This window comes from Ambystoma mexicanum, chromosome 12 (assembly GCF_040938575.1).
Source record: "Ambystoma mexicanum isolate Mex_15411 chromosome 12, UKY_AmexF1_1, whole genome shotgun sequence".
Lineage (NCBI taxonomy): Eukaryota > Metazoa > Chordata > Amphibia > Caudata > Ambystomatidae > Ambystoma > Ambystoma mexicanum.
In genome coordinates, this window is record NC_090936.1 from 79,769,890 (window position 1) to 79,793,707 (window position 23,818).

The following is a 23,818-nucleotide window of genomic DNA, read 5'->3' on the forward strand; positions in this document are numbered from 1 at the left end:
AACCCCTAGCCCCAACAGACTACCAACTTGAATTCTGGGTAACAAGTAGGCTGTCACCACTACTGAAAATTGAAGTAGGTTTACATTTCAGCGTTTTCGTTTTTAAGAATGGTGTGTCTTGGGTCATGTGATGCTGGTGACCAGAGTAGTCTGATCTCAAAAGTGCTACACAACACATTAATAAAAAAGGTTTTTATTCCATAACATTACTGCACTGAAAAGGTATCTGATTGGGCACTAGACTCATGACAATTGGTAATTCAAACAATGGTGATTCTAATGAGCAGAAGATTATGGTTGAGTATATGAATGAGTAGGAGGTGTCTGCCCAACAAGACCTGCAGTGTAAACGCAGGATTGCTGCACTGACACGGCTAGTGCCGATAATGGCTGAAGGAACGAAACAAACTATTCTGACAGTAAGAATGAAATGGGGAAGCACTACCCAACCAGGAAGACATGACAGTCAAAGATCCAGCACATGCAGCAATGTGTGAAAGGCTACACAACCAGCTTAACAGAAGTGGAGCACAGGATTAGTTTGGACGCGGATTTGCGAGAGCAGCATGAAGCTAAGACATGGAAGCTGAGCTGCAGACCAAATCAGCTTCAGTGTAGGATCGGAAGAAGTCTTGCCATAATAATGAACAGATATCAGGGGAAACAGTTTTATTTGAAACAATCCATGTTGATCAAGGTTAAAGGTGCTTCCAGAGTAATAACTGTCAGCGTAAATACTAGTGGAGAGCATGCACAGGGCTTTTTAGCCCGCTCTTACTTCTTACACACCCACTTGTCTGATCATAGTCTCCATATTAAGCTACCAAGGTCTGACACGGTGCAGCATGCAGCCAGCAAAAAGGGAGAGCTGCGGAAGCTGGGGTTTAACTGAGGTTTCACCCAAATTTCACACTGGCTATCCAGAGAGAAAGCCCTGCAGTTCAGGTGGTAATGAAGCGCTACAAAAGAGGTACGATCAGCCAGGTCCCTCCCAGCTAAAATGCGGATTATCTAGGAGGACAAGCAATATTACTACGTTCTTCCTGTTGCTGCGGATTGTCTGGAGAGAGATTGCATAACAAGAATAGGTAAGAACCAGCTCCACCACTGTGAACAAGTAACACTCCTTGTGACCTTCCAACGTGTGTTCATCACGATATGGTGATATGTATATTTTATAGCAGATGCGTATACAGTACAGAGCACACTGACATTACATGCATTGCTGTATATAGGTTAGCGTGACTTTTGGTATAACAGATTTGGTCCATAATCAGGGTAGTGGATGGGATTCATGGACAAGCGGGCCCCACAGGGAGGGTCAGTTGCTGCGTTTAAAAAACATCCAAACTGACCTGTCCACTATGTGATAGACCGATTGCTGCTCTGTGCAAGTCACCAGAAGGGTCATGTGATACGAACAATACGAATTGAGGGTCATGAGTAAGTAGCAGTGGAAAATGACGCCACCTATGAAGTGGAAAATGGCAATCCGGACAGTTGTTTGAGCAGGAGCCTTCCAGAAAGACCAGGACAGGTGATCACAGTGGCAGCGATACCTCCGTAGGCAGACTTTTCCGATCATCCTAGAAAGACCTGCACAGTTGGGGGCGGTCTCCTGCCAGACAGTGTACAACTGTAATCAAAGGTCTTCCAGAAGTTTGTCAAAAGGCCCTATTCTGGTCGACTGAACATGTAGCTTTGTAGATGTCCTTGCAAGACAATAAAGCAGTCCATCTTTGCTACTTCATGTAAAAGGCTTAGTGAGCTTGATTTCTTAGTCAAACGACAACTTACTTCAAATGGCTGTAGGATGAAACGTTGCGAGAGGGACAGCAGGAAGATTAAGGGGGCTTTTTAAGGTAAGTAAGGGGAAATCAGACCAAACAATTACGTATTAAAAATATTAAACCTAGAGATCCATTTTCTGATTTGAAAAGGTGCACCTTTGTGACTCAAAAGCATTCTTAGAAATCAAGGTGATGTATTGTGCTCATTCCCTGGACCAACTGGCTACTATAACTCACAGGGTGATTTCTGCCTTTTCAAATTTGAATACGGAAGAAGGCAGGCATTCCTCCAGAAGGGACCCACATTCGTGCTCTGCAGTGCAAAGCTGTATAAACAGCTTTCTAGCACCACAACCCTCGCTGTCATTTCTGGAAGAGCCGCAAGAGCTACTCCTTATGCTTTAGTAAATGCACCCGCAAGGAGGTTCGATCCAGATTTGACCACGTTTGGTAAAGCCATTCTGTTGTGGTTATTAAATAAGCAGCCGTAAAATTCACGTTTCAGAATATTTCCATTAGTCTACAGGAAATTGGATAACTGGATGAACCAGCAAATATCCCTATATTTAAAATATGAACGCATTAGCTAAACATCCTTACTCAAGGGACATCTCTTGAAGTTTTGTTTCTACTCTTGGTGATAACCTGGCTTAGCCCCTCAACAGTTTGGATGCATGCAGATTGGTATGAGGCACCTTGTTCTCTAGCTCAAGACCTTTTCTGACATCCTTGGAATGGCTTTTCTCATGCATTCCTCCTCGCACTGCTGTAGGAGCCGCAAGCAATTAACGTTTAGATGTAATTATCTGGCCACCATTTTTTTTACCCATGGTGTTCTTCTCCATTAAGGTCTCAGTGGTGGACCTTTCTTTGTGCCCTCTGTCATGGATTCGCCACCTGGCCGCGGGAGGTGATTGTCTGGACCAGACTGAGTTGCAAGCGTTTTGCTGCACTGGTTCAGACTTTATCTTCTTTCACCACTATAAATCCTCCCCAGGTTCCCAAGTTAAAATCCCAAACTTGAAGGGTCCCAGAAACACTTTAAGCAATGTCTTTCTTATTAAGGAAGTTTACTATGTAGCACAAAGTAAATATGTATTCGGTCAATCTGAATGCTGGAAGTTAGATGCACATGCATGCCTGGGTACACATGAGCAGTACTTGATGGAAGTTGCATGTGCCAATTGTTTAACAGAACTTGGTGTTCCACCCAGAGGTTGCCAAGAGCAGCTTCGGGTAGTGAATAGGTGTGCTAGACTGAGTACTTTAGAGCTTTCATTGCAAATGATGTAGTGTAAAAGAATGCCTATCATTTTTGGAGATACTCCTAAAAATTAAGCATAAACTAGAAAATCCATTTCTAGTTTAAAAGTACTGGCAGCGACTTCCTCAAAACCAGAAATATTTCGTATAAGCAATTGCACTTCTGACCCAGACAAGTGGCAATCCGTGAACTGCTCTACTTCATCACAATTAAGCTTGTACAATTCAAATTACTGTCATTGTTAATTATACTGAAAACCGCATTAAGTGCCCATCTTCGCAGCCTGCGATAGCCTCAACGTGTGCAATTATGAGACATTACAAAATGTCCCATACGTCCATGTTAAATGACACCCAGAGCCATAAATTAAACGTCCAGTTTGAAACTACCACAATCGCTATGAAATCGTATTATCGACAGGAAACCTCCCCAAAACAGCCCAAATTCATCAGCATGAAAGGTCGTCAATTTATCAAAGAATGCACCAATAAAGGCTATGCATTGACCCATTTTTTATATTAATTGCTTATCAGTTTAAAAAGAAATGTTGCACAAGAGAAATGTGCTCCGCATTACAGATTACTTAAAAAAAAAAAACATCACATATTCCAACACAGGTGAAATTCTACATTCGTTGCGTTAAAAGATTATACACCACACATTTAAAATCAAAGTTCCTGCATGAAGTGCTAATGCATATACAGTTCAAAACCTATTAGTTCTTTCAGACCACTAATTTAATAACATTTAAAAACCCAAATAGTGTTAGCGTTGAGCACAAATCCTTGCCCGGAAACGATTCATTGCCAAAAAGCCTGCGAATGGATCCAGCTAATATCACCAACAAATGTATTAGAACACGGACATCTTAGCTGCTGCCGGCCTGGGCATTCAATAACAATGAGAACCAAGTTTTCCAATTCTTTACAGGCAGTGCAGATACGCCCCAGCACTATACCCCCACTTCTAATGGAACTGAACCCGCAAGTTGGCAGCACATTTAATCTAAATCTCAAATTGCATACGCCAGTTGAAGTTCAGTACAGGGGTCAGATATTTCGGAATAGTACCCCGGTTACGCAAATCCCATTTTAGATTTGTATGTAATTTGGAATTCAGCACACTAGCCCTAGTGTCTGACCAATCTTTGCTGAAGTCTCTCCTTTTTGCCTCCCCTGGATTCTCAATGAGCAGCGTCAGTGTTATGTTGTCTGCAAAGACGGTTTCTGCTCTTGCCCTAAAATCATGTATTGGGAAAAGTCTCATTTCCCAGATAGCTATAGGATAGTGCTCCTAAGGAGTTCTCAATAGGCACAAGCATTTCCCTATCGAAACGTAGCCAAGGGAACCATCCCTTAAGTGTTATCAACCCCAATTCATAACGTTTAACCGAATCTGGAAAGCAATTTGGGAGGGTAAAAGGACCCTTTCATTGCATACCTTAAAACTGCCCTTACGCAGCCCTTAAAACTTCCCTTACGCAGCCCTACAGATGAGGGGTGGATCGGCCACTTTTAGGGCAAATACTCCCCAAAAATAAAAAACAGTAAAAATGCTCCCAACAAAAAATGACAAACTGACATGCAGAATCTTGTGCTCCCGAGTTCACCAACACAGCTCCATGGATATGTTTAACCAGTAATGCACATAGTACCGCAGGAACAAACAACAGTTTCTTTTAATGTGCATACCTAGGTGCAAAATAGTTATTACAAAAACTTTTATTCCAGTTAAAACCTTTTTAGTCGCTTATAAAAAGTCCCACTGGGAATGGGACTCAGATTTTTACTCCCAACTTTAAAAAATAGGGATTAAAACACTTCCACTTCCAAATCTTATCTGGAGCACTGCCCTTATGCAAACCAAAATACTGCGCTTAAGCATGCCATCCTGACCACAAACATGCTAAAAAGCTACTCAACACAAGGCAAGTTACAAAATGGCCGCATGAGCCATACAACTGCCACATGACCCATGACATTTTCTACAAATCAGTTTGTGGGTGCTCAGCAATGCATGACAATGGAACAGTAAATATTGGTGATGTTAACAAACGGGCAAATACAATAGAAATATTGTTAGAGTATCATTGTATAGGATCTGGAAAAAGAAGTGCAACACTGAAATATAATTAGACAGGACGTGTAAGGCACGTCATTACTGAAGGTTTGCTCTGCATAGGGCACGGCTATAATCAAATATTTAAAAATGTATGGTCCCACAGGAATTTATCTCCGCAATTTTTACTAAGTTGGAGTGTGAGACATGGTTGCCCTCCTTTTTTTCCCTGATTTCGGATGTCTATTGAACCCCTAGTTGAGTGGCTCATGAGTGAATGTTTGGTGGAGGGTTTCAGACGGCTAAAAGGTGTGTCAGGGACATATGTATGCTTAAAGAATGCTGATGGGAAACGTAACACGTATATTTAACTGTAAAGAGTGTGTTGATTTGAGGAAGATTGGGCCCTAATATCAGTACTAAGCCCAGTGCAAATGAAAGTGGAATCACTTTTGTAAAGTGTGTGCCTGCAGGCAGAATGGGAATTCTAGCTTTGCAACTTAATGTATTTATTTAGGTGTACATAATCAGCTGAACTAGAAAAATATTTGAAGCTGTGCTCACACCACCATAAACATATTAGAGCATACTGCCCAAGTTAAGTCTAACAAATGTTGCTAGAAGAGTATTACGGCTTAATAGTATTTGGAGGTGCACATCTGTGTGGATCATGATATGGCATGTATAATGCGACTATACACAAGTGTTTCAAGGCGCGACGAGCCAAGGTGAGAGGAACAGAGGGAAGACAGACAACAATCTTACTAGGCCAGGTGACATTGAGATTGCGCAAGTGGAAGGGGGGGGGGTTGGTGGAGGAGTGCAGTCCATAGGATAAAAGTAAATAAATAAAAACAATAAATGAGAAGAACAAGTTACTTCTTACCTTGTAACGTTCTTTCGATGGGATGTTCCTCAGACGTATTCCTTATCTTTGATAATACGTTTCCAGCTTGCTGGCCTCGGAAATTTTTTCTGTAGAAGGCGCTGCACGTCGACATCCGCCGAGTCGATGTCCCTCGACTGCCACCGTATCAGCACCGACGTCACCATGCCCATAAATAATCACGCGCGGCATCCGTTGCTCAGTTCCGTTTTGTAGCCTAAGAAAAGTCATGCCTGAATTGGTTATTGACCTTGAAGGAGCGTAAGCTGCAACCACAAGGGAAGTATTACTGCGGGGATGGATGGGAGGGGCGATAAGGAATAAGTCAGAGGAACATCCCATCGAAAGAACGTTAAAAGGTGAAAAGTAACTTGTTCTTCGAAGGGATTGTGTCCTCCGACGTATTCCTCATCTTTGATAGACTCCCATAGCAGTGGCATGTAATTGGAGGTGGGAGTAAGAATGTCATGTATCCCTTTAGGGATGGACCGAATGTAATGAGGCTTTGCCAAATCTGGTCTCTTGACCAGTGGAGGAATCCAGGTTGTAGAATTTTGTGAATGTATGTGCGGACGACCATGTGGCAGCCGCACATATGTCTCTGACCGGTACTCCTCTTTGGAGGGCCGAAGAGGCTGCGATACCCCTGGTTGAATAAGCCCTAAGATTTTGGGGTGGCTCTTTCCCTGCCAGTTTGTAACATTCCAGAATGGCCAAAATAATCCACCTGGAAATGGTTTGTTTTGTTATGGGTAATCCCAACTTGTGACTCGAGTATCCTACAAACAGTTGGTCTGCTTGCCTGATCCTAGCCATTCTGCGGATGTAAAAGCTTAGAGCTCGCCTTGGGTCCAGCCTATGTAGTCTTTCTTCCTCTTTCCCCGGGTGGGGAGGAGGGTAGAACGAAGGTAATTTTCTGAGTAATATGAAATTCAGAAACCACCTTTGGGAGGAAATTAGGCTTCACCTGTAGGACAACTTTGTCCCTGTGGATAATTGTATGTGGGGGTTTACAGGAGAGAGCTTGTAGCTCGCTCACCCTCCTAGCAGATATTAGTGCTACCAATAGAACAGTTTTAAGCGTGAGAAATCTCAGTGAACAGGAGAGAAGTGGTTCGAATGGAGTGCCCATTAGTAAGTTTAAGACTAAATTTAAGTCCCATAAGGGAACTTGGAATGGTTTTGGAGGATAAACATTAGTTATTCCCTTGAGAAATTGTATCACTAGAGGTAGTTTGAAATACAATGGTTCCTCCGCAGTGCGCTTGAAGATTGAAAGCGCTGCGAGATAGCCTTTTACAGTGCAAGTTGAAGGCCTGAGTTTGCCAATTAGAGTAGAAACGATAACACGTTGGTGTACCACATGAAAAAGGGTTGATATTCTCTTCTCTACACCAGCTGCAAAATTTGTTCCAACGGCAGCGGTATAAAGACTTTGTTGCTGGCCTTCTGGCTGAAAGCAACACCTCCATGATGTCATCAGGGAGATCCCAATCCTTGTACCTCAGCCTTACAGAAGCCAAGCGTGAAGGTTGAGGGTTCTGATGTCTGGATGGAGAACCTGACCTCCCTTCTGCGAGAGAAGATTCTCTTTGAGTGGAAGACAGATTGGAGGGCAGATGGACATATCTAGAAGGTCCGGGTACCACGTTCTCCTGGCCCAGTCCGTGGCAATTAGGATCATGGTTTTCCGGAATCTTCTCAACCTCCTGATCATTTGAGGAATAACAGGGACTGGTGGAAACGCGTAAAGGAGTGGAAACTCCCAGTCCACTACGAACGCGTCTCCTAGAGCGCCTCTCGGGGGAAATTCCCTTGAACAGAACAGATGGCACTTCCTGTTGGTGCTTGTGGCGAACAGATCCACCTGAGGGGTTCCCCAAAGGGCGAAGATCACTTGAAACACTTCCTGAGCTAGCTCCCACTCGTAGTAGACTGTGCTCTGCCTGCTCAGAGCATCCGCTGTCAAGTTGTTCTCTCCGGCTAGGTGGACTGCCGATAGAGCGATTCCTTCCTGAATTGCCCAAAACCAGAGCTGCATTGCCTCTCTGCACAGTGGCAGTGCCCCTATGCTGCCTCTTTTGTTGAGGTAGTGCATGGCCACCGTGTTGTCCGTCATTATTAGGACATTTCTCCCCTGTACTGATGGCAGGAAAGCTTTCAGCGCTAGTCTGATCGCTCTCAGCTCCAATAGGATGATGTGTAGTCTGGACTCCGATGGAGACCAACGACCGCTGATGATCAAGTCGTTGGCATGGGCTCCCCACCCCGTGAGTGAGGTGTCCGACTACTGTTATCTCCGGCCAAAGTTGCCAAAACAGTTCTCCTTTCAAGATGTTCTCTGGATAGACCCACCATTGAAGGTACTGGGCTACCTTGTCCGGAATCCGGAGGAGATCTGTCATTCTCCCTGAGTATTGTGACCACTGACTTCTCAGTGCCCACTGAAGAGATCTCATTCTCAGGCGAGCCTTTGGCACAAGGAAGATGCAGGAGGCCTAGCAACCTCAAAAAGTCGAGGGCTGTGAGACGTTGGGCATTTTGAAACTTGTTGACCATCTGCAGAATATCTTGAGCACTCACCTCTGGTGGCGAGGCTTTTCCCAGCGAAGTGTCCAGGACCGCTCCAATGAACTGGAGTCTCTGTGATGGTATCATCTGTGACTTCTTTAAATTGAGGGAGATGCCCAGTTTGTGAAGGAAGTGGCAGACATAATCTAGCTGGGTCTGAGCTTGTTTAGAAGATACAGCCCTGATCAGCCAATCGTCCAGGTAGGGGTAGACGTGGATCCCTTCCCTCCAGACTGGCAGCCACTACCAACATTAGCTTGGTGAAGACCCTCAGGGCAGAGGTCAGCCCAAATGGCAGAACTCGAAATTGATAATGAGAGTCGCCAATTGCGAACCTCAGGTATTTCCTGTGTTTGGGATGGATTGGCACATGGAAATAAGCATCCTGAAGGTCCAGAGATACCAGCCAGTCCTGGAGCTGGAGGGCCTGAAGGATCTGAGAGAGAGTTACCATCTTGAACTTGTCCTTCCTGAGGAACTTGTTCAATTCTCATAAGTCCAGGATGGGTCTCAGTCCTCCGTCCTTTGGTAGGAGAAAGTAGGGGGAGTACCAGCCCTTGTTCCTGTCCGCTACAGGTACCGGTTCTATGGCACCTTTCTCTAGCAGGTCTATAATTTCCTGCAAGAGGAGCGGATCTGGAACTTTTAGAGAGCTGTTCCCCGGTGGATGACTCAGAGGGATGTGTAGAAAGGGTAGGCAGTAACCCTGGGCAACTGTCGCCAATGCCCAAGCATCTGACATAATAGCCTGCCATTCCGTCAGATGTTGAGTTAACCTGCCCCCTACAGGTGTCTTGTGGGGAAAGACCTCAGAGTGGTTCGGGGGCGGCTGATGCAGATGCCGAGGGTAAAGTGGCACCTGCTGCAGTCTTCGTACTTTTGACCCGTCCACCTCAGGTGGATCTCCTTTGGCCTCTTTGAGCTGGCTGTCCTCAGCCTTTCCCGAATGCGGAATAATAGCGAAAGGACTTTCCTCTCCCAGAGGTTCCTGAGGGGCGAAAAGGAGTTTTACAGATAGCAGCTCCTAAAGATTTTGCTGCCGCTTTAGATGTCTGCAACTTTTCCAGACTGTCATCAGCCTTTTTTCCGAAAAATGAAGAGCCGTCAAAGGGCATATTCAAAAGTCTGGCCTGTACATCTGGAGCACAGCCAGAATATCGCAACCACGCATGCCTGCGGATTGTTGTACTTGCCCCCATGGCCCCGCTGATACTGTCAGCGGAATCGATGCCAGTTTGAAGTGACTCGCACATGGCATCTTTGCCATCTTTGATAATGTTAAGGAAGGCTTCCTTTTCCTCTCCTTCGGGTATGCAGTCAGCCGCTGATGAAGCACACTCCCACAGTGTGTGACTGAACCTGGCGAGCGTATAGGTGGCGTTGATGGACTTCAACGCCATACTACAAGCAGAGAAGACTTTCTTTGCCATAGAATCGTACCTCTTGTCATCTCTATCCTGTGGGACAGTAGGGTAAGTGGTCCTGCTGCTTGATGAAGTTGCCGCTTGGACCACCAGGCTCTCTGGAGTCGGGTGTTTCGATAAGTATTCAGGGTCAGCAGCAGCTACCCTATACTTGGCTATATACTATATCTTTTATTGACAGCAGGGATAACTTCAGGAGTTTCCCAGTTAGATGCAATCTTTCTTTGTAAGGCTGTATGGAAGGGGACTACAGGATCCTCCCGTGGACCTTTGTCTAATATGTCTGTCAGGTCATCCTGTTGAAAAACAGGCGAAGGCGCAGACCAACCCATGAATTCAATAATTCTTGCCATCGGGGTTCTATAGGGTGTTTCGGCATGTTCCCCTGGGTCTGGCTTAACAAAATCCACTTCTGGGGAAATGTCCAGCCCACTTGCCTCATGTAATGACTCCTGTAGGTCTTTCAACCTTCTTTCCTCAGAGGTGAAATCCTCTGAAACAAGTAGTGTGGTCCTCTGCAACCCGAAGGTTTCCTGGTCAGAATATTCCCCCTTCTTCATAAATTGAAGATAATCCAGGGTACTCTGACCTCTGAAATGGTATAAAACCCATTTCTAAGGCAGAAGGAGCCAAATTCGTCATTATTGGGCGTGAAAACGTCGAGGTCGTCGACGCTGAAAACGGCGTCGAGAAAAGCGGAAGAGGCCTCGAAGAACTCGAGAGGATCGGGATCCTACTCGAGAACATCTACGACGGTCTAAGCGTCGTGCCGGAGGCTCTTGGAATCACTGTTGGCTGTGGAGTAGCCGCGATTTTCTCTTTCATCGGCGTCGATGTCTGCGTCGACGATGGCGTCGAGTCGATCGACCGATGCGTCGAAGAACCCTTCGACAACTGCGTCGATGGCGCCGATCCATGCGTCCAAGGGATCTTCGACGACAGCGAAGACGGTGCCTTCTTACCCAATGGCTTGTGGCGCTCTCGGGTGGAATGTTTCGCCGGGTGCTGCGACTCGCAGCGTTTTGATTTTTTGGGTTTTTCACCCGGGGTATCACCCTCAGCTGTCTTCGAGGGGGCCGAGGCCGCTTTCTCGAAGACGCTTAACATTTTCTTCCTGAATTCCTCCCACTCAGCCTGAGAGCTGTGTTTTGTGGGCCAGGAGACCCTTTCTGGGGAAATAGAAGACGAGGAAGGGGATCTTCAACGTCTCTTCTTTGAGTGTCTTGATCTCGACGAATGGTGGGAGCTACTTCGAGATCTAGAATGGGAATGTTGGACGGCGAGGAGACGAATGCCTCGACCAAAGAAACTTTCGAGGAGGTTTTGACTGACTTACCTCTCTCGAGCTTCCCCTTGCGCTCCTTGAAGGCTTTCGCCATCATGGACACGCAGTCCTCACACTCCGAACAATGGTGCTCGGCTCCCAAGCACCACAAGCAGATCCTGTGTGGATCCGTTATCGACATTTTTTTACCGCAGTCTTGACATTTTTTGAAGCCGGATCGCAGCGTTGTCGGTTCCGATGAAGATGCCATTGAGAATGAGTTGGTATATTTCTAGATGTAGATTAGATTATCTGACTGAACAACGATGTTCGAGGCCCCACCAAGCGCGGAAAAACGGAACTGAGCAAGGGACGCCGCGCGTGGCTATTTATGGGCATGGTGATGTCGACGCGCAGCGCCCTCTACAGAAAAAATTTCCGAGGCCAGCAAGCTGGAAACGTATTATCAAAGATAAGCAATACGTCGGAGGACACAATCCCTTCGAAGTGCAGCCAGCTGGTGGCAGGTGAAGGGTAAGTGCACAGATCAGGTGTCAAGTGCTGGTAGGGGGCTGTAGGGATACAGAAACAGTCCCAGAGTGCAAGGGTTACGAGGGGGGCAGTGCAGGTATGCAACTAGCAGGGAGGGGACCTGGGCCCGAGATCAGATGGTAGCCAGGTGACCAGTGCAGTTTCAGCCAGGAGTTCAGCAGGCGAGGAGGAGCGAAAGCAGAAGCAAAGGGGAAGGTCTTGAGGTGCTTCCGGAACCGGAGATGGTGCTCCTAACTTTTCAGGGAGGCTATTCCAGAGGGAGGCCCCAGCTGAAAGAAAGATCTACCACCAACCTGTTGCTTGGAGAAGCGACTGACCCTGAGGGAGTTGGAGGCCGAGGAGCGAAGAGCTCGAGAAGGAAGATATTTAGGAAGAGAGTTGAAGGTATTGAGGCCCCAGTTTTCAGAAGGCTTTATGGAGTGTTTTGAATTTAATCCTCACAGCCACTCGGAGCCAATGCAGAGATTTTAGTCCAAGAGAGACGATCCCTGGGTTTGAGGCCAAGGACAAATCTCGCAGTCCTGTTCCAGATGAGTTGCAGAGGGCGGAGAGTAGAGACAGGCAGATTTAGAAAGAGGCTATTGAAGTAGTCCAGCCTAGAGAGAACCAGAGCTCTGGAGACTGAGCTTCTGGTGGAAGGAGAGGAAAGGAAGAATACCTCTGAGGAGGTGCAGCTGGTGGTGTGACTTCTGAGAGACATTGGATGTGAGGAGAGAAGGAGAGGGTGGAGTCGAAGATGACCCTGAAGTTTTTAGCCTTACAGGTGGGAGGAGGAAGAAGGCCAAAGGAGGCCAGCCAGAGTTACAGGAAAGGAGGGAGCAGGTGTTCCGATGAGGAGAATCTCAGTCTTACTGGCATTAAGGCAGAGATCATTGGCGACACACCACTCCTGGATAGCAGATAGACAGAAATGAGAGAAGGGGAAGAGGTGGCTGAAGGGAGCTTGAAAATTAGCAGAGTACCATCCACGCAGCACTGAAAGTTGGAGCAGAGACCGATAATGCGGTGGCCAAGAAGTGCCAAGTATTGGTTGAAAGCCAGGGAGGGAGGAGAATCCTGGGGAACCCCACAGATAGAGATGGAGATCAAGCAGACGGAGGACCCATGTTGGACCTGGGATGGTCGATCAAAGAGGAAAGAAGTCAGCCAAGCCAGGGCCTGATCAGTGATACCCAGGTTATCATGGAGACGACTGAGCAGGATGGCATGGTTGACCGTGTCAAAGGCAGAAGAGAGATCAAGTAAGAGGACACAAGGGGTGTTGGAATCAAGGTTGGAGAGCAAGTCTTCACAGATGTTCAGGAGAGCAGTTTCCGTGATTCTGGCAGCTCTGAAGCCAGACTGATGGTCATGTATGTTGTAACTGAACTTGGGTGGCTAAGTTCGCAGGTTACAGAGTCAGCTGTTGTGTTAATTGGGCAAGTCTGAAATCCTCGCTAGTGAGATCATGAAGTCTCCACTTGATGCACTGAGTCCTATCTACTAAATAACAATTACAATTTCCAGGGTGTGGTCCCAGTCTGGGATTGCATGGGGAACACACGTTCTGTCCATTAATCCTGCAGTGCTATTATAGACTGACAAACCCACTACACCAGAGAGAGTCCCTTGTCAGTTTACCGCAAAAGGGGACTAGGATCAGGCACCTTTATATGCATTATAACTTGTTGCTTTATACATCCAACCCACGCTCCACTCCCCCTAGTTTCAAGGACATCATCACAGATTGCAGCAAACCAACAGATCTGAAGATCAATTGGTCAAATCCATACTACTCCGTGAACATGGCATGAAAGGAGCACTCGCCACAAATTGCCCCTTCAGAGTAGCACTGAACACATGTCAGTACCTGGGGAATTCTATGTGCAAAGACAAATCCAGTTTCCTAGAATAACGTGCCTGCAGTTGTTAGGAAATTTGAACAAGGCGTCTGCTGTCCCTATTGGGAAGAGTAGCAGTATGTCAAATTATATAATTACCCATAATGTGAAGTTCAGAACATGCAATACGGGTTTGGTGACCACTCAGAAAACTGTGGTGGCAGTCCAAGAGTTGATTTATCATGAAGCGCCTTTGAGTGGATCAACCAAGTTATACAATTTTGGGCAGGAGGGTGGTCTTGGGGTTAAGGAATGTTAAAATGTACTGTGTGGCCTCTTGACAGACTGTGGATAACAAATATAGGTATCAAGCGAAAACTTAACCAACAATCAGGCTGGAATTAGATCTCATTGGTAAGAGGGAATTGTATGGAGTTGGAGAGCTGACTCCCTGTAAGTTCCAAGAGAAGTCGCAATAGTTAAAACAGCACACTACTAGCTGAGTGGGATGGGCCAAGAATGTTATGCTAAACAGCATTGTTTAGAAGGTATGTTTGGACAAAACTGGGTAGATTGCAGGGTTCAGGAAAAGGGAAAAGAGAAGCTGGGCAAAGTGATACCAAATTGCACGATGAGTTTCCAGAAGTGAAGTGCTCTTCAGCCAGACATTTGAACCTCTTGTTAAGAAATGCCCTCAAGGCCCAATTGGAGGGGTTTAAGGCTAACAGTGGAATCAATGATGCAACCCAATGTTTTGGAGACCGACATCCTGACTAAACTCAACTCTGCTCCATATTGGGCCATTACCCCATTTAAGGAGGAGCAGCCTGAACGGGTCATTCGAGAAATAGGAGACACGTGGGAGAGCTCTGCAGCAATGAATTGCAGAGAAACACTCCAGTGCCTCTGGCACGTTGCCTCTTGCTCCCACTCAATACCATTTAAATACCTGTTTAGTGTTAATTATTTAAGGGATGGTCTACTTAAGATGGGAAGGGTGGCAGATCATTTTTTCACTGTAAAACAGAGGGTGGACGCGTTCATCAGTGTTGGAGTGGCGATAATTTGAAGATTCTGTAGTGAAGTACTGGGACTGCTCTTGAGCGCCAGACAGATTGATAGTGAAACTACAGCTCTAAAAAAGCATTTCTGGTGATCTGTTAGATGTCGCCTCTAGATGGACAAAGCTATTTCTGTACACAGGTATTTAAATAGCTGAAGTAGTACAGCTAGGTGGTGGGGCTAGGGGTGAAGCTCCTGGGGTGGTGAACGAACGAAAGGATGAGGACGGTGAAGTGGGTTTGGGGGTTGCATTTTAGGTGCCGTTATGATGTGGGTATTTGATTTTCTGAATTGGAACACAATAAAAAGGTCCTAAAAAGTATAGCAATTCCGGTCTAGCAGCTTGCATAGACTTCAACACTGAAATCACTGACGTACCCAAACACCTCTGCCATTAGTATGCAGCGACATCCTATGAAATATTTTGTACTCTCTAGCACTAGTACTCTATCCTAAACCACCAACAGCACCCGCCCACATGCCTACCTCCAGGCAGACCCCCCACACTATCCCCCAGTCCTAACTTGGCAAAATGCAAACGCACATCTTAAAAATTAACTCTTAGAATCTCCCACACATGGACTTCGGTCCCCGAGGGCGTTCCAACCACAAATCGCTTTGAGGTCATACAAATGGGGAAAGTGTGCTATATAAATGACGAATACAATAGGACAAAAAAACGAATAACATTTCAATGGCTTAAGTTGTAGTAATGAACACAGAAACTGGAGACTAAATGATTTAACACATATTAGAGACATATGTCATGTCTAATATGAAACTGAATAAAGTACCAACCTTGCATACAGAACTGAAAAGTGACATGCACCATTTCAGTAGTTCTGCTAAATTCATAAAGGAATATCCGTCTCATCTTAAATTGTTTTATATGCTTGTACATAAAATGGAAACCAAACAATACCTTTTTCAGTAGCTGATTTAGTGACTGGCAAATCGTGTCCTGCAATGGACAATGGTAATACTTTTCTAGTAGATGGGGCTTCACTTGAAGCTGTAGCAGAAACGTTGACGCTCACAGTTGAAATGTTTGTTAAACTTTTGGTGGTCGTGCAATCGGAGGGTCTCTCATCAGTGTCAGAGTCATCGGAGTGTAGAGGGTTAGTAAAAGACAATGGTGCCCCAACTGCTGGTGCTTTGTTGAGGTCCATATAATCCCCAGAAGAAAGTTGCATTTGGGGGGCGATCCCAGATGTCTGCGAGACCGTTTTACTATCTGAACACAAACCATCCAGAGACTTGGCAGCAGCTGGCTTCACATTATGAGCAGGAAATGTATTTTCAGGGCTTGGTAAGGACCACATTGCTTGCCCTCTCTCTTTAAGGGGGAGGTGGCCTGGCCTCAGTGGGGCATCAGAACACTTCTGTCCCGACACATTTTCACAACTTAAGGCTTTGTGAACTTGTGGCTCAATGTACTCCAACAAAGAGTTCTGAGATGCACGATCGCCTGTATCCATAGAACTCTGATCCAGTGCTTTAGAGGACTTGTCCGCTAGGCAGGAGGAAACTGATTTTGATTTAACAGCATTTCCTCTACTCAAGAGTGCATTACTGTCAAAGCTTTTTGGTCCCTCTTGTAGAGGTACCTTCTTTATCTCAATACTCAACTTGCGCTCCAGCTTCTTCTCCATTCGCTCAACAGGTTCACTTTTCCCTGAAATGTCAGCAGACTTGCTGTTGTTTTCATTAAGGTCTCTGGTTTGGTCCGACGTCAGCACATGCAAAACTGGCTTTGGGTGATATCTATCATTGTCCTGCCAAACATTGGTAACTGTCGGATAAGCGGAAGGAGGTGATGGTGTTAAGATGGGCGGGACAGGACGTGGCTCTGGAGGCTGCAAGATTTCTTCTTTAACATCATCGTCCACAAGGCAACTGTAAAAATAGTAAATGCATGTAATCATCTCTTTGCAAATGAAACTGCACAATACACATTAACCAACATGGAAAAGATCAATGTTGAAACCTCTACAGCTAAGATCATGAGCCTAGACAAACAGGAAGGTCTTCAACACTTTTCAAACACATCAATTTAAAAACACTTTGCTTCATTAAGATGTTATTCTGTAATATTGACACTAGCATCACAGTTTGGCAGGCAATTAAATGAATGAACATGCAGCAAATAAAGCAAATAAGAATTTCAAAACTTTCAAAGATAAAACTGAAAGTGGATTTATTCCACAATAAGGACCACTACAATGTAGAGGTTTCATGCTGGTTTTTCATTCGAAATCATAACAAGAAATCATTGATAAAGAGTGTTCAATTGTCTCCCATTTGTAATATATATTTTGCTAGAAATCACCATGTGTACATTTGTGTTTCACGTCACAATGAAATCCCGCAGACTGACAGCTCGATTAGGCAAATGCAATGTCCTGGCCAGGCCTCCCACTGGGCACCTCATGACGCTCTTGTCCACACCCCATATAAAAGTAAATCATGCCAACCTTTGACACTTGACAATATTTGCTAAATGCACTTTTGCTGCATGAAGAAAAAGATGCATTTTCAAAGGCACTACTTTCACAGGCACTGAGAGTTCAAGTGCAGCTGCTTCGTCTAAAGGTCTGTTCATAGTCTGCTATGTGGAAAAGCAATCCTTTATAAAGGCTGGCACACAAGTTTTCATTTTGATTTAATTATGTTGGGCATTGATTGAACTGCAGTGCCCCACAACATTTGTATTGGGTTTTTCCATTTCCTACTATGCAGCGCATGCAACACGCATGCACGCACATCAACCGGGCAACCAATCTCAGATCCATAGTGAACAAGTTCAAGATGAAGTCTTATTCTTGATTTCTGTATTAAAATGAGTGCAGTCGGACCTCGACACAGCTTCACAAGAACGATGAGAAAATGTAACAAAAAATGAAGGACAATCATTTGTTACTGGTTGTAGAAGGGTAGAGTCAAGGGAAGAGCTTTATATTTTACTTCTTATAAACCATAATCTGGGTGAATAGCATCTTTTTGTTCAAATCCTTTGATAATTCTGTCTCAACTGAGCAGCTGCCCCAACAAATGGGTTTTGACCAAGAAACACAAGAAGAAAGGCCTTTTAAGCACCCTTACCCCAGACATCCTTCTCAGCCAAACTCGGAGTAGAATCTTGTTGGAGCCCGGTCAATATAGCGGACCCTGCACCCCACCCCTTTCTCTCCATACATTGAGAAATTCCATCCTGCAAGGACTGGAGCATTTTTTGCAGCACCCAAGACTAGCGCTTCAGTTTTGACATTACTGCCTGCCTCATCAAAACTTGCATTTGTCATTTTCTCCATGTGTCCACGACTGGACACCTGATGGACTGTATTGAGGAGGGGCCTGCTCGGTTCTTTTTCATACTTTACTTTTAATTTCCACTTGCTTCCAGTGTTTTTGTTTTTTATTCCTCCGCCTAAGCTTGGCTTAAGGAGTTTTTGAACTGTTCTTCCTAGGTCAGCCCCATTTCCATCGTCAACACCCACACAAAATGTTGTGTGCGCCTTGGACCTCTACCACAATGTTAGTTAGGACACTCATGCAGGCAACTCCACCGCTATGAGGGGGTCTTCGCTCATGGCTTTGTTCCCATTTTCAAGCTCTCATCCAAGTGCAGTGCAAGTAGGCAAGTGACCTTATTTTCAGGGCGCATGTGGCCCCTTTGCAGACACTGTCAGGAGGAATATTAGTGGTGCCCCCTCTACAACGAGACACCATCGTGGGCCTTATTTCGGATACTGGGGGCAACTCCAAGGAATCCCATCTAGGGACCAAATCTTCAAGAGCTGTTCCGCAGAGGTTACCCTCTTCCTGATTACATCTAGACACCCCAGGGAGCTCCCTTCAAAGAGAGGGCTAAATCAGACAATCTGGTCGAGTTTTTCCTTTTTAAGAAGCTTTGTAATGCCACAAGTCCCCTTTATTCTGTCTTCATGGTGTGGTGGTGAGTGGAAGAGGATGTTAGAGTGAGTGCATTGGGGCCAGGGTGTGTGGGATGTGTGCACTTGCATAGCTCCCTGTATATTGCAAGCACTGTTTGAGTGCTTACTTTAGGGAATGGGAAATCTGCAGCAAGGGAATGGGTTGATATGCACGAGTGGGGTGGGGTTGGAATGCAATGGACACTGCAAGAACCTTCATATATCTTCAATCCTACCGCAAGATCAGAATTGTGAGCTTTCTTTGGAGGGGTGGATTTGGAGCATGGAGGTAACTGAACCAGGGAGGGGTCGTATGCAGCGATTGCCAGCAACACGTTTAAAAGTGTCCAAAAAGTAAAAGGCTTGTACCCACCAAGACGGTATCTGTGATTATGAAATATCCTTGCATTACAAAAATATACTAAAACACTGCCTTAGCATCTTGCAACTCATTGTTAATGTTTTACTTCAATTTTGCATTCAAAATCTGTTTTTTCACTGGATCGGTCTATTACATAACGCTCTTCATAGCATAATAAACTAAATACGGGAACACAGATATTATCGATTTCAACTTTAAACTTCAGTACACAGATGATGAAACGACACAAGTAACTTGACAATGGAGAAGCAAAAGATAGCAATATCTTGGATTGGTTCCCTAGGTCTGATGTGATTTTGAGCGCCAGTGCCATAAGCGGCAAAATTATCAATGTTTTTGCCATGCTGATCTATCTCGTTATAAATACCTACAAGGAGAATAACCCCAATTAATATTCGTCACTCAACACCAAGTCTTCAGGGCTGCCTATTTTCACAGGAACTTTCCTCCACATCTTAAGAGAATTAAGCTTGAATTACAAAGGTCATGTTCGCCCCCACTTCCCCAAAAAAAAAAAGATTTTTTTTTGTTACTGTAAAATGAAAAGAATCCTTTTTAGATGGAAAGATGCATAGCGATTCACGCAAAAAAAAAAGTACCGAGTTGATAATTTGTTTGCTTCCAGGCAGTCTGATGTCACTTCATTCTATAATGGGAATGCTGCAACATTTCCATTCGTCACTAGCCGTTGGCTAGTGAAAATTGCCTCTTGGCGGCTTTCTGGCTATTCGCTTGCAACATGACTTTTTTGCGCCTGTAAGAAGGCTTTTTAGCACTTTCATAATAAGCACCTTCGATAATGACCAAGGAACACAGGCCTGTATATTCTTTAAAAAAAAAAAAGTCTCCCGTAATCTAAATGTTTTCCACTTCTATATAGCAAAGTATATCAATCAATTCACAGGTATAATAAGCACACTATCGAGGGCAGGCTGTATTTTAATAAATTGGGCCTTGCTCAGTCTTGCTAAATTAACAAGATAGGGTCAGCACAATTCAGCTCCAATTAGTTGCATGGAGTGTGCAGGGAGAATGCAGTGCATATTTCCATAATTTCCCTATAAAGAGATGTATGCAAACTTAAAATAAACCTACTTTTACTAAATCCATACAGACTCAATGGAGCATGTTTGCGTACATGTTTCAGTAACCAATGATTATTAAATTATTGTAGCGCAGTAACGGCGGTAGCTGTTACAGTAAACTGTTCCCATTTGTTTTAGCAATGTGTTTATTGTTATACCAAATGTAGAGCTAATAGCAGTTCCCCCACTTCAAATGAACACGATTCCAAATTCCAGACGTTTTTAATTTTGATCATAGAAAAAGATGATCTTGTTTGAGAATTCTAAAACAGCATCTACTATTCGTAGAATTAAATGTTTCTGTAACCGATTTGAGAGGACATTTATTACTTCCTTAAAGAACTTGGCCAGGTCTGAAACATTTTTCAGCATCAAATGAGATATGATATAATATATATATATAATCCGATTACAACTTTACAAGTTAACAGACAGCGATTAATGCGCTATTATTTCTGCTTTCCCCACAGATAATTGCTGTAAACTCATCAAAAAACTTCAGATTAGTCCAAACATCATGTTGGGGAGTTAACAGACCCCACCATTCTACAAGTCACAAGCCCTTAAAGCTAATATGGGCTGGTGGACATCCCTGCTCCGAATACAGTTTGAAACACTTGTTAAATGTTATCAAAATCTATTGCCTAAGAGCGTGTCTCAATGGAAAATATTTGACACAATTTAAATCAGTGCAATGAGCCGGTAGTTATGCAGGTCCTCCCGATAACCCTTTGGTACAATGAGAGATTTCATCCATAGAATTGGAAGCTTAAACTAATTTAATATTGAGAAAACTATGCAGTCCATTCAGAATGGGATTTTTAAATGACCACATCAGCCAATCCATATGGGCCCGGAGATGGGTGGTTTTAAGGACTGTTATAAAACTGTTCTCCAATCAGGTTCAGTTTACCAGCCTCTAATGTTGGCCTATTAATTGTGGAACAGATGTATTTAGGCATCTAAATTTGGATTTTGCTTGACACTGATACTATCAAACTACTGTTTATTGAATTAGGGGTTGGAAACAAAGTAATCAAGAATCTGTTTCACTTCATCTCGTAAACTCACCAGGTATACACAACTTTATCCTGATCAAGCCCCAGTCGTGCATAAAAAATTGAACCAAATAGACGGGTCTTATTTGAATTATTTTGTTTGAGTTTAAATTCTCAAATCTCAAGGCCATCAAAGACCTCCATACTCTGAAGGACAATGTTCCAGGTATTTAGCGTTAAAATCAAGAGCAATTACAACATCTCACAATGGCTCGCCAAAGCCAATTTGAGGATATCAACCAGATTTGAAGCCACTTAGTTTTTCCCATTCCAGGTGGTACAAACGTGCATCTTGTTCACCACTAGGAACATTAATAATGGCTGCAGGGATCGACAACCTAATGAAATAGGACAGTATTCAGTCTTTAGAAGAGATATCAAGTATGTGACATGCCTTACTGACCCAACAGGTAATGGGTTAGACTATCTAAAGTTACTTTTCACAATCGGGATATAGCCTACAACATACTTGCTATTGACTTCAGAAAGCGGTCACCTCCAGGATAAAAAATTATGGTGAAAGGGATCCCTCCAATATTTGACAGATACTTGTATAGAGTTGGGACTGATTCCAGTGCTGTTTGATACTCAGCCCACCCTGTGGAACCCAACTCTTTAGTAATTCTGCATGTTCTGTATGCCCCTCACAAATAGCGGACTGCAAACAGAGATCTCAAGGCCCCCTCCTGAGACATAGCTGGCCTAGGGAGGTTAAAAGACGAAGATTGGGTCAACGTTATTAACATGCATCACATTTGTTTCCAGGAGACATGGGTGTTGACAGTTGTTCGAAAGTCCACCCAGACTTTCTAAAACCATCTAATAGGCAACAGAGCACCAACCTCTAGTATAAGGCTGTACTACTCAAGGTAAGGTAGCAATCAGGCTTATCACAGGACGGAGAGGGGCTGTAAGAAGGTACAAAGAACTTGTAGCCTACATATGATCCAGGGAAACACTTATACTCTTATATAGAAATAAAACGGAATTGTATATATCAAAATATACAAACTGGGCCGCAAAGTACCTTGCTGATGCACTGTGTCGGCTCACAAATCCAAGAGACGGCAAATAAAACAAGGAAGATTCCGGAAAAAGGTTCTTTAATAATTCCTCCCCATCTCCAGGGAAGATAAAATGGAGCACAGAAATGATGCTTTTCTCTACATACTCGTAGCTAGTGTGTGATCTGCACAGCAATGTATACATTCTCTATAGTCCTGGCAACAGTTTTGTGAGTCCATCTTTGCTATCGACAGCTAGCTTACATGCGCGTTACCCCAGAATAACCGTGCAGCCATCTTGACACTGGTTTGAAACCTGGTACTAAGAGCACCTAGTGCATTGTAAACCCTAGCAGCCTTGCATTTGACGAAAGCCCAACAGATATATACATACACAGATAAAGATGCATCTTCAGAAAGGTAAGTACTATTACAATAAGCAAACAATATACAAGCCATGCAATACTTTTATTAAGTACATTAGAGTGTAGAAAGACTTCTAGAATGGCAGATTAATGCAATTCAAGGTGATTAAAACCACTGTTCTAGTAAACTTTCAGTTATTCAGTTCCAGCAAGACCAACACCAGAAGGTATAACTTTACAGACCCTACCAACAGTAGAAAGTAAGTACTCTGCAGTTACATTTTAAAATAGTGACACTTCAAAGATCACTAATAACTTTGTAACACTGTTTCAGATTCTTACAATATAACCAACATAAGCTAAATTGGTTAGCAAACTTTTCACAGAGCCTAGACTTTAGGATTTCTTCCCTATCTAATTCAAGTCTTTTTCGGGGTCAGATTGGAGGTGAAAAAGGCAGGCACAAGCAGTAGAAAAGGCTAGAGTTCCTGTGGGAATCTTCTGTAGCAGTTAACAGTTCTTGTGGGTGAACAGGTTCATAGATTTCAGAGCAGGCTCCCTGAATGCGTTACCGCATTAGTCCTGGGCGAAAGTATGTGCAAATTCCCAAATGCACGAATTACCACCTCAGCAACATAGAAGCGACAGAATTACTTTAAGTAATACCTCGAGTCCAACAGTACCTTAGGAGTGATGAAGATTAAGCTGTATGCCTTCATGCTGTAGCAGCTGCAAACCCGGTCTCCTGTTCCTTGGTCATGGTGACAAAGGATAGACTCTGAAGGGGATTTCGCAGCAGCAGTCGAGAGAGGGTACTCCCAGCAAAGGATTGTCCATGCTACAACGCGGATTTGTGGTTTCGACGCCTTTTCAGAGACACCAGCGAAGAACCGTTCTCTTCCAATCGATCCACCTCACTTTTTTGGTCCTGCACTTTGGTGAGGGGACATTGAGGAGTGGAATCTTGCTTCTGGAAGTCTAGCAGGAGTCCACCAAAGTTTCAGGAAGATTTGTTCTTCAAAAGACAATGTACTGCAGAATGGTCATAGGTCCCAGGGTATTGGCGGTTCACAGCCCAGGAAGGTTACAGGGCGTCATGGGATGGCTGAAATTGCAGTTCGTCTTCGGACCTTTGCCCATCAATCCACGGGAGGAAGTCTTCCTCTGAGTTTCCAGTCAATTTGAAAACAGGGTCAGGACAGCAGCAGTCACTTCAGCAGGCTTTATCAGTTGCTAGAAAGGGCTGTTGGTGTCTCTGGTTGTAGTCTTCGGTTCTTCTGTTCCAGTGGTCGACTTGACTT

The 23,818-nt window shown here is 44.3% G+C and overlaps 1 protein-coding gene across 4 annotated transcripts in view; it reads right to left on the reverse strand.

The window, feature by feature from the left end:
• PTPN12 (protein tyrosine phosphatase non-receptor type 12) overlaps positions 1–23,818 on the reverse strand; it is an 820,244-nt gene that overhangs the window by 231,402 nt on the left and 565,024 nt on the right. For all 4 annotated transcript variants that reach the window (XM_069628049.1, XM_069628047.1, XM_069628048.1 and 1 more), the window contains exon 13: positions 15,614–16,587. In XM_069628049.1, the coding sequence (XP_069484150.1) occupies positions 15,614–16,587 (974 nt within the window). The remainder of the gene's footprint in view (positions 1–15,613; positions 16,588–23,818) is intronic.